The sequence below is a fragment of the Marmota flaviventris genome, chromosome 14 (assembly GCF_047511675.1).
Source record: "Marmota flaviventris isolate mMarFla1 chromosome 14, mMarFla1.hap1, whole genome shotgun sequence".
NCBI lineage: Eukaryota > Metazoa > Chordata > Mammalia > Rodentia > Sciuridae > Marmota > Marmota flaviventris.
Genome location: NC_092511.1, coordinates 61,592,928 through 61,603,070, shown reverse-complemented (window position 1 = coordinate 61,603,070; position 10,143 = coordinate 61,592,928). Strand labels below are relative to the sequence as shown.

Sequence of the window (10,143 nt, the reverse complement as noted above, 5' to 3'; positions counted from 1 at the left end):
AATGGAAAATTATATCATGGATATAGCTTTCTGTTTGGGATTGTGAAAAGTTTTGGATTTGGTTAGTGGATAATGCTTGAACAACATTGTGCATCTACTTAATGCTATAGAGTTATCCACATAAAAATGGTTGAAATGTTAAGTTTTATGTTTCATAATAAAAAAGAACAACATAAGTGGAAATTAGATGAGATGGTAGAAATCAAAATAAGACTAATCTAAAAGGGAAAACATGAATGAACATAATAGATAATATCTAAAAAGTAAGAATAATGAATTAAAAAAAAATGAAACACATGATAAAAAATATCCCAGAGACCTGATAAATAGGAAAAGCAAGAAAGCCAGGCAAATTCTACAAAGAAGAATGCAAATACACATAGGAATTTAATATGTCATAAAGGTTACATTTCAAATCTGTAGGTCAGATAATTTAAGAAATTGTGATAACATACATTTTGGGGTTAAATATCTCTGGAAGTTTCCAAAATGTGGGAAAAGGCGATGTCTCCTGTGGGAAGAGTGGTGAAGATGGTGACTGGCAATTTTGAGGGAATGGAAAGCTGTTGGGGCTGCTGGGTCCTGCAGCTGTTGGCAAGTTGCTCCTTGCGCATGCGCACTGTGCTTGCGTTGGGTGGAGATGGAAGCCAAGGAGTGATTATTTTCTTGTGAGCTTTGGTTCATGGTAATGGTCCCTGAAGACAGCGCTTGCCAGAATCAATGGAAGAGGACCTGACAGGCTTCTCAGTTCAGTATTTATCCCCCCTTTCAAGTGTGATCTCTCTCCTCATCCTCTACCCCAAAGTCTCCATGCTATGCTCTGAAAGCCTGGTTGGCTGCCTGCAGGGGGCCCTTGCCAACACTGAGGACTTGAGGATACAAGCCTCAGATTGAGGCCTTGCTTCTCGACTATTAGTAAAGTGTCAGAGTGATGCTGGCCTTGTGTGTGAAGGTTAATTCAAGTAGTGCATCTTTGCAGACCTGGTGCATGGGTGTTGAGTCAGTGGTGATTTATTCCAGGCCATGTTCTGGGTGGGCCTCATGCTGCTGCAGTTCACTTGGCCAAGTCTCAGGTTATCAGCTTCCCTCAGGGTAACTGTGAACCCTCTGACACCCCTGGTAGATTCCCTGTGTTTTGTATTCACCTTTCCCAGCTAGGGAAACTGACCCAAACATGGTGGAGATGTGCCCTGAATCTTCTTTTGTAAAATGCCTTTCAGGTAGGCCAAAAACTAGGCCATTCTCCATGAGATGTTTTTTGTTTGATTTTTGCGTTTCTTCTGGTCAACCTGAGCCCGTCTCCTATCATTTTCAACTTGATTGACATTTTATCATTTTAACCCTAGTTTCAAACATTGTGTTATTGGTCAGCCATTTTGCCAATTCCTGATTCTTCCAGTAAGTCCATACATCTCTCTTCTTTTTGCCTTCCTAGTGCTGGATCATATGCCTTCCTCTTTCCCCCATTCCTAGCCTTTACTTCTATTATCCTGGCCAACTTTGACTTCCTTTCTTCTCGTGCAGGCTGTGATCCCCACCGCTATCAAACTAAACCACACTTAACAGCCATTCAAACTCAAAATTCCTGTTTATTATCTATTAATCAATTCCATTACATTTCTCTATTCAGTTTTATTAAGTTTGAAAAGTATATTGGAATGAGTACATATTCATACGTCTATGAGGACAAATGTTTGATAGCCAAGTGGTAACACAAGGCCTCTTTATTATCTATTAACCAATTCTATTGAATTTCTTCATTCAGTTTGACTAAACTTTAAAAATATATTAGAATGAATACATTTGTCTCTTTGTATCTACATATTTATAAAATTTGTATCTACACATGTAGAAAACTATGTGATGCCCAAGCAGTACCAGAAAGCATCTTTATTACTTATCTCTCAAACAATTCTATTACATTTCTTTATTCAACTATATTAAGTCTTAAAAATCTATAAGTGAATCCCTTTGTATCTATGTACCTCTCTGTATATATATGTGGAAAACTATTTGGTATTCAAATGGCAACATAAAGCCTCTTTATTATTACCCTCTAATCAATACTATATAGCATTTCTTTATTGAACTATATTACCTTTTCAACTGTGCCTAATGAATAAATTTTCAACTATCTATCTATGTGTATATGAGAACACTATTTGGTACCCATGTGGTACCCAAAGGCCTCTTTATTTTCTAACAATTCTCAGTGGTATCAGAAGGCCTCTTTATTATGTATTAGTGAATTATATTACATTTCTTTATATAATTTTATTAAACTTTGAAAGCATCTGAGAATAAATAAATGTGTATCACTCTATCTATATACATGTGGAAAACTATTTGGTCCCTAAGTGGCACCACTGATCTCAGCAGCTCTTACATTATGTAGCCATAGTAGCGAGAAATCTCCATCTCTCTTTCCCTCTCAATGAAGCACTGCACTCTCCCCAAAGCAGTGTACTTGGCAGCATTCTGACGCTCTTGTTGAGCCTTCTTCTTCATGGCTTCCCGCTCTGGCCTCTGCTGTTTGGTGATGGGAGTTGATACTACTTGCCCAGGAACATTGGGTTTCCTCCATGGAATTGGTTGTAAGGCAAAGTCTTGGAGTAGATATTGGTTTTGAGACTTGAGCGGTTGTGACTGGGGCTTGGTCCCAACATTGGGAACTGGTTGCCAATGGAGAGAAGTGCAAGATGATATTTTGTAGGGTGCAGGCCCAGAAGCAGCAGACCGAGGGACACTAGGCTGGGTAGAAGCGCTCATACCTGACTGAATGGCATGAGTCAAAACGGGCTGAGCTGGCTTGGCAGGACGCATCCAAGATGGGTTGGCAGTAGCTGGTTGGGATTGATTGACTGCCATGGGTTGAGCTGAGCTAGCGGGACCAGGCTGGGCAGGGTAAGCCCCAGTGGGTGTCCGTGAAGCCAGAGACTGTGGCCTCCTATTGATTACTGGTCGAGGTGGAGGTTTCTCCAGGGTCAGAAAAGGCAAAGGTACCAATTTAACCTTCCCAGGTGGTGGAGGCTCATAAATGGATGGAGCGGGACCTTCTCCTTTAGCGCTGATATCTGGGTTCTGGGCTTTGACTTGTGATTTCTCAGCACGCTTATCCGCCAGCCATGGTTTCATAGCTGGGCATGGACGGGGGTCTTGGGTACTGCCTGAGTTTCCCAGGGCCCGGGAGGAAGAGAGCCCAGTTTTCTTATCATTCTTCTTCCCCAGTGCGTGGAAAACCTGCACCGACTCCAGCATGTGCATGCCGAGACAGCTCCAAGGCTTTTTAAAGGTCTCTTGGCAAAGCTCAGGTTGGTTCCTCTTCCTCTTCAGTTTGGGCACTGTTGGCTTCTCTTCTGCCTTGACTTTGTTGCCTGGCTGCTTCTTCTCGTCGGCTTTCCTGGAGTTGTTTTCTCTGGTCCTCTTGGTCTTTTCCTGCCCATGGCCCTTAGCCTTGCTGTTCCTGCTGGATGCAGCTTCCTGAGCTTTGCTGATAGAGTGCTTGGCTGTGTGCACAGGGACCCTACTACTGTCTGCATCCCTGTGAGCAACTTCTCCTCCTAATGCACACTCTAGGTCCCTTAGCTGCATTTTGGCCTGAGGAGTTCCATCAGGACACTCTGAGGCTTTATGTTTGTTCTTCCTCATTGGCTCACTAGGACCCTTTAAGGCGCTTGTGATTTCCTTACCCTGATTCACCGTGATGGCTCTGGTGTCATTGGATTTTGTTATTGTGGGACTTTCAGGTTGGTCAAAGTCTTTTAAGGAACTGAAAAGCTCAGGAAGTTGAATATCCCCCAGCAGTGCAGTGAGGTCTGCAAAACCACTGCTAAATTCAATCCCATTTTCAAGTGTGCCTTGGTCCTCAAGACTCAGGCTATTCCTTTCTAGATGGATATTTTCAGAATGTGGCTTCTCCTCTTGGTCCAGAGGACCAATGGAGGCCAGAAGCTGGTGGATTTCAGGGATGTCTAAAGGGAGTAGTGGAGGATCCTGGTTCTCCATGGCAATTTGGTAGGCATCCAGTGGTTCTGAGAGCATGGTGTTAATCTCACACAAATTCTTAATCTCTGTTTGTTCCTGGCTTTGATTTGGAGGCAATGCCAAGAAATCAGTAGAACTCTGGACTGGAGTTATTGTGGAAATGTCCCCAAGTTCAGTTTGTGGGTTTTTCTCAATTATTTGGCTTTTTCTGTTATTGCAGATGTATGGGAATTCTGGAGGCTGTGGCAGACAAAATGTCTGACTTGGAGGTTGCAATCCCAAGGAAGCCTCCATCCCTAGGGAAGTTTCCATCCCTGCAAAGGAATCAAGGACGATGGTAAGTAGGATGCTCCCCCTTCCCAGAAACACACTATTCAGGGAAACCACCTACGGTGGAGAAAGCATTTCTCTTAGCTCTTTTTAAGGACCACTGACAGGTATCTGTTAAGAGTTGCGTGTTAGTTACAGGTGATCCCTTGAAGTCTTACTTTTGGGCTGGTCCATCACCATGGCAGCATGGGTTTCTGGTAGAGCACTTGTCTCCTCTGTGGGAAACACCGAAAAACTGTTTCATGAAGTCTCTCATTCTCATATAGGGGCCTCTCAATTCTCTCCACTCTCCCCAGAATGTAAGAACTCTTAACACCATGAACTAGGTGAGGGTGGAGCTGTTGCTCATGAAATCAGTGTGAAAGGTCAGGGGTTTTGGACTCCTGCTTTGGACAGCATCTCTACATACAGAGGTTAAATCCTTCAGTCAATTAAGGAACAATTAAATTGTCACACCCTGATATGTGTTGATGTATTTTTCTAAACCAAAGTAAAATTAGGGAAATATATTTATAGTGTGGTTATGTAGCTGGACTGAGTGCAGGACCCTTATCCGCCAGCCATGGTTTCATAGCTGGGCATGGACGGGGGTCTTGGGTCCTAGAGGTCTCTTAAACGCATGGGTGGCCATTATGCTATGCTGCATGCTTCTCTTACAGAGTCTGAAAATGGGGACTGCTGAACAAGATTGTGGTTAAAATCTCAGCACTTGAATTCTAGGGATGTGTGGACTCACAGTTACCAGCTGAAAACTGGACCCTCCTTTCGAATGGTAATCTTATTCCTTCCCCTTTTTGCTGTTTGTACTCACCTTGAAAATTTGTTCCTTCTATACTTTGAGTGGACACAGAGTAGTAGGTCACAGGTGTAGGGACTGATGGTAGGACATTTGTGGGCTGAACTTCCTTCAGCACTGTCACCATTTCTGGTTGAGGGGCAGCGGCACTAATTCCTGCATATGGCACAGAGCCATAGGATTGCAGGCAGGGCCAATGTTCTCCAGAGAGCAGAGTCCCCAGAGAGTTTTGATCATAGTAGTAGACCTGGCTTCCTTCTTGGTGGGGTAGTGAGAGGCAACGTCCTTGATTTGGAATCTGAGATAGTGTCACCTGGACGAGCCTACCAGATAGTAGTGGATACCCGGGGATCATGACATTGGCTTCGGAAGTTTTGTCATACTGGGATGTCATAGATAGGGAAGAATCTGCTGTATTCTGGTCAGTGACAGTCAGATTAAAGTCCCCGAGTGAAGAGGAGCTCTTTTCAGCACTTCCTGGGATATACCACTCAGAAATACTTGGATAGGGGGCAGGTGCCATGGGAGTCTGGTTCTGGCCAGTAACCCCAGACACCATGGCTGTGGTAGCATGTTGATAAAGGTAGGCACTGCCCATGAGTGGCTGGAAGGAGGTGCCACAGGTTGAGGGCAGTAACCATGCTGAAGTGGCAGCTGGAGCAGAGGCTCTGGAGAAGTTGCAGACACTTCCTGTCCCGGAAGCTGCATTGGTCACCACAGGAAGAGAGAGCTGCAGAGAATCAGCATTTCCATGTAAAGAAGAATTTTGGAAATTTTCTGTAGGAAGAAGAGGGTGGTGAAAATATTGATGAGACAGACAGATTCTTACAATATTCGAGGAATAATGACATCTTAATGTTGTAGTAATCAGGAAGGCCCTCATTCCAATAATCATTGAGAGACCCCAAATCACTCCATTTAGGATGGCTGCAAGTACTCTTCTGATTACCTGCCTTTTGTCTCAAATTGGGCCCAGAAGTCCCAAGTGGTCTGCTTCACACATTGTTCCCTAAAAGCATCCTTCTACCTGTCCTACCTTTCCTTTGAGCCTGCACTAGTATTGACTCCTGAATTTGCCCTAGAACTGAAGCATTTTCAAACTCAGAGAAAACCCCAACATTACCAGTTACCAAATGAGTCCTCCAAGGGTTAGTGAAGTGAGATCGACTTGTTCAAAATCAGCAACAGATTATGGAAACTTACTCCCTGGCCAGGACTCTTGTTCCAAAGACCAGAAATCTGGAGAAACAGAAATTTGTTTTTCCCTGTTCATAGAAGATCGTACTGATATCACCACAGTGATCTTTAGTATCTCCTTTTGTTTGTCCAGGTCACATGATATTTCCTGGAGTTCAGTTTTACCATCCAAATGATAATTTAAGCGTCATTCTTTGCCCTCTTTCAGCCTAACTGCTGATCCTACATGAAAATGACTACCTGAAATTCAGTTTCTCAAGAAATGCTTCTTGAAAGAAATTAAAACTTTCTGAGCTTCAGGTTACTCACCTTTGGTGTGGTTATAACAATACCAACAGTGATAATTCATCCATGAATAAAAGTGTCATATTACATAAGATTCATGTGGGGGCTGAGATTATGGCTCAGCGTTAGGGCGCTTGCTTAGCACATGCGAGGCCCTGGGTTCAATCCTCAGCACCATGTAAAAATAAATAAAATAAAGGTATTGTGTTGAACTACAACTAATAAATAGATATTGCAAAAAGTTTCATTTGGAGGGAGTTACAGTATGTTCTGGAAAGATAGAAGCAAAAGTCAAAACCAGCTCAGAACTAAAAGGAATGACTAGATAGTAATGAACATATGTATATGTAGCAAAAGTGAGTGTATATCAAATTTGCTAAGAAATGAGTTCTGTTATCATGCATACAATATTATGAATGTTTCTCTTTGATTTTAGTGAATACTGTTAATCAAAACAAAGCTCATAATTGAAGGTGAGTTTGAATGCATTCTCAAGCAGTACATATAGACAGAGAAACTATACTAAAAATGTGTGTAATTTTAAGTAAAGTGAACACAAATTTAAGTAAAGTGAACAGATGGGTAGCCACGTGGAGAAGCGAAAACTAAAGCCAAAACCCATGATGAATCTGGGCATGGTGTGGTGGGCCTCTGGTCCCAGCACGTGGGAGCCTGAGGCAGTGGGATTGCAGGAAACCAGGAATTCAAAGCCACTCTGGGCAATTCAGCAAGATCCTATCTGAGAAAACAAATAAAATATCCTGGAGATATAGCTTGTGTAGCATGCTTGCCTAGCATGCATGAGACCCTGAGTTCAATCCTCAGAACTGGAAAGAAGAGAAGAAAGGAAGAAAGAAAGAATGAATGAGAGGAAGGAAGGAAGGCATAAGGAGCAAGGCAGGGAGGGAAGGAGAGAGAAATGGAGGGAGTGAGGGAAAGAAGAAGGGAAGGAGGACAGAAGGAAGGACACAAGAAATTTTGTACATACTAGAGAAAAAAACAATAAGTGTAAAGTAATTTCATTACTGTTCTTGTTTCTCTTCCTCTAAGGATTACCAACACCAAATAAAAGACATTAATTCCACTAGGTAGATATTTCAATTAATATAAACACATTTTCTGATAATCCTTTTGGTTATTAAAAAAACCAGAAAAAATGCTTTAACAAAATCATAGAAGCCTAGTTTATTATCACATTTAGAGAAAAATCTTGTCCCTAAAGTCTGAGAAAACCATCACAGTATAATAAAATCACAAATTTAAAACAATTTTTGTCTTTTATTCTGATATTTTCTTCTCCCTTTTATATTAAAACAAAATTAATACAAAAATGTTTGAGCTACCCTACACCCCAGCCCCGAAAAATTATTTGAAATGTAGACAAAACAAAAAGTCTTCACATAATTATTTAAATAAACTTGGAATTAGAGGTGTGAGCTTGAATTTTTATTCTTATATAGTTCTTTCTTTCGGTTCTTAGATTTAGAAATCATCAATGACTATTTGTATATTGTCTGTTTTAGAAAAAAAAAAACAAACCGTTGTAAAGATGGAAAACAGCTTCATCTTGACAGCTTATATCTCACAAAGGAATGTGTCCTTCTGATGCAGGTTTGGACAAAACATTTTTTAGAAATCCCTGTAGTTTAAAAATCAGAACAAAGTAGGACATGGAAAATGCCATTTCCCCAGCTCTGTCTAGAACCACTTTCCTTGGCATGTTTGGAGGAAGAATAATTTCTAAAACATACTTCTAACATGTTCATGTTCAAACTGTCAACATCATCTGTGTTGAAAGAGATCATAGAAAAACTGTAACAGCCAAGTGTGACTTTTCTGATAACCTGCTTACCCCAGTGATACCCTAATTCAAGTCTTAGTTTCCTTGCTGGTCTGTTAATCTAAACATTCTCTAAACCAGCCTCTGGGAAGATTCAATCTATGCTGTCTGTTGGTTTAAATAAAATCTTTGCTTTTCTTCCACATCCATCCCAACCCACGTCTTTTTTCTCGAGAACATCATTCTCTTCATCTCTATTATTCAAACCTTTTCTTCTCCTTTATTTTTATATTTTCTTCCTCCACCGAGTTCCTGTTGCCTTGTGCTTAAACAGTCACAAACTTGCTTTCCCAAGAACATCTGCCTCCTTACAGCCCTGTCCTCCTGTTCCTCTCTCCCTATTTCTCTTTTCACCTAGTTTAAACAGAAAACTCCCAAATATGTGAATGTCCCTTTTATGAACAGCACTAAATTTGAAATACTGAAGTAGAAATCTTGGTGAAGGGAAACTGTTACAGAGGAAACCTCTTGGTTTCCACCCTGCCTAGGATTTGTCTCTTTCAGTTGAAACAACACAACCATGAAATCTGATTTCATTCTCTATAAACATGCCCCTCAAGATGCAAGAAAAGTAAGGGACCAGAACATGGGCAATCTGTTATCCTCATGTAGCAAATCAGGAAACAGATTTTGTGAGAGAGTAAGATAGTCCAGTTCTATACCTAGTACATGTCAAATTCCAAATGAAATTAGGTGTCCAGATTTCTAGTTCTATCCTTTCCCCTATTATTCTAAGCTCTTTTGACTCCATTAGTAAATTGAGTTAGGTAAAAGTCTAATGAAAAACTTTAAAAGTTTCTTTACTCACCTGACATGGTCAGAGAAGAGGTCACATCAAATACAAAGGATGAGGAGATCACCCCAGAGGATGTGTGGGTGGCTGAGGCTAGAGAATGCATGTTTCCCAATATGGAGTTCACTGGTCAGTGTTTACTGGCCACTCTAATGACTGGTTACTGGTCACTGGTCACTTGCGATGATCCAAATTTGTTTACAACTACATGGCAAGCCTAAGATTCTAGCAGGTGGCAGTAGGTTTGGTGGGAGAATGATGTCACAAAACTGGCCGTTTAAAGGTATGAAGTAGCCAATAGAGTGGTCAGACTCCCAAGGAGAAGGTGCGATTGGGTGGGGAAAATGACAAGAGAGTTGATTGGGTGGAGAAAGTGACAGGAGAGTTATAATAGAAACTAAATGGCTCAGTTCTGGTAGGTGAAGCCCTGCAAGAGGGACATAATGGGCTCACCCCATGGCTCCCTTCCTTCAGGCTCTTGTGTTAGGGATATCATCTCCGTGTTCCTCTTAAATGTTCATTAAAATATTATGAATATGTTATAAATTATGTTTCACAGTATAAGAGGTAATAGTGATACATTACTCTATTAACATATGCAGTTAACATCCCTGGAGATGGAAGAAAGAGACATCTAGGTTGAGCAAGTATAGTGGTTCTGGAACCACAGAAGTTGATTTGATTAGTGAAGTTACTGCAGTATTCAAGGATTCAGAAAGGGGTTAAAAAGTTTTTTTTTTTCCTAGTTGTAGATGGACCCAATACTTTTATTTTATTCATGGGTCAAGCCCAGTGCCTCACGCGTGCTAGGCTAACGTTCTACCACTGAGCCACAATCCCAGCCCTAGGGGGAAGTTCCTTGAGTGCATTCTCTGGGGAATGATGTGGCCCAAGATTCTCTTTAGTTTCTCCTGATCC

General features: G+C 41.4%; 1 protein-coding gene across 1 annotated transcript; it reads right to left on the bottom strand.

Annotated features, from left to right (window-relative positions):
• Window positions 1-2,382: 2,382 nt before the first annotated feature.
• LOC139701801 (uncharacterized protein C2orf78-like) lies at window positions 2,383-9,331 on the bottom strand. Its single transcript, XM_071601722.1, has 3 exons — window positions 9,241-9,331; window positions 5,126-5,887; window positions 2,383-4,298 (listed from the first exon to the last, which is right to left on the bottom strand). The coding sequence occupies exons 1-3, from the start codon at window positions 9,329-9,331 to the stop codon at window positions 2,383-2,385; spliced, it is 2,769 nt and encodes a 922-aa protein (XP_071457823.1).
• Between the last annotated feature and the right edge of the window lie 812 nt (window positions 9,332-10,143).

Coding starts and splice junctions, on each gene's coding strand:
- LOC139701801 (XM_071601722.1), bottom strand. CDS start 9,331: ATGCATTCTCTAGCCTCAGCCACCCACACATCCTCTGGGGTGATCTCC. Junction 5,888..9,240: donor CTCTTCTCTGACCATGTCAG/GTGAGTAAAGAA, acceptor TTCTTCCTACAG/AAAATTTCCAAAATTCTTCT. Junction 4,299..5,125: donor AGAAGGAACAAATTTTCAAG/GTGAGTACAAAC, acceptor ATTCCTTTGCAG/GGATGGAAACTTCCCTAGGG.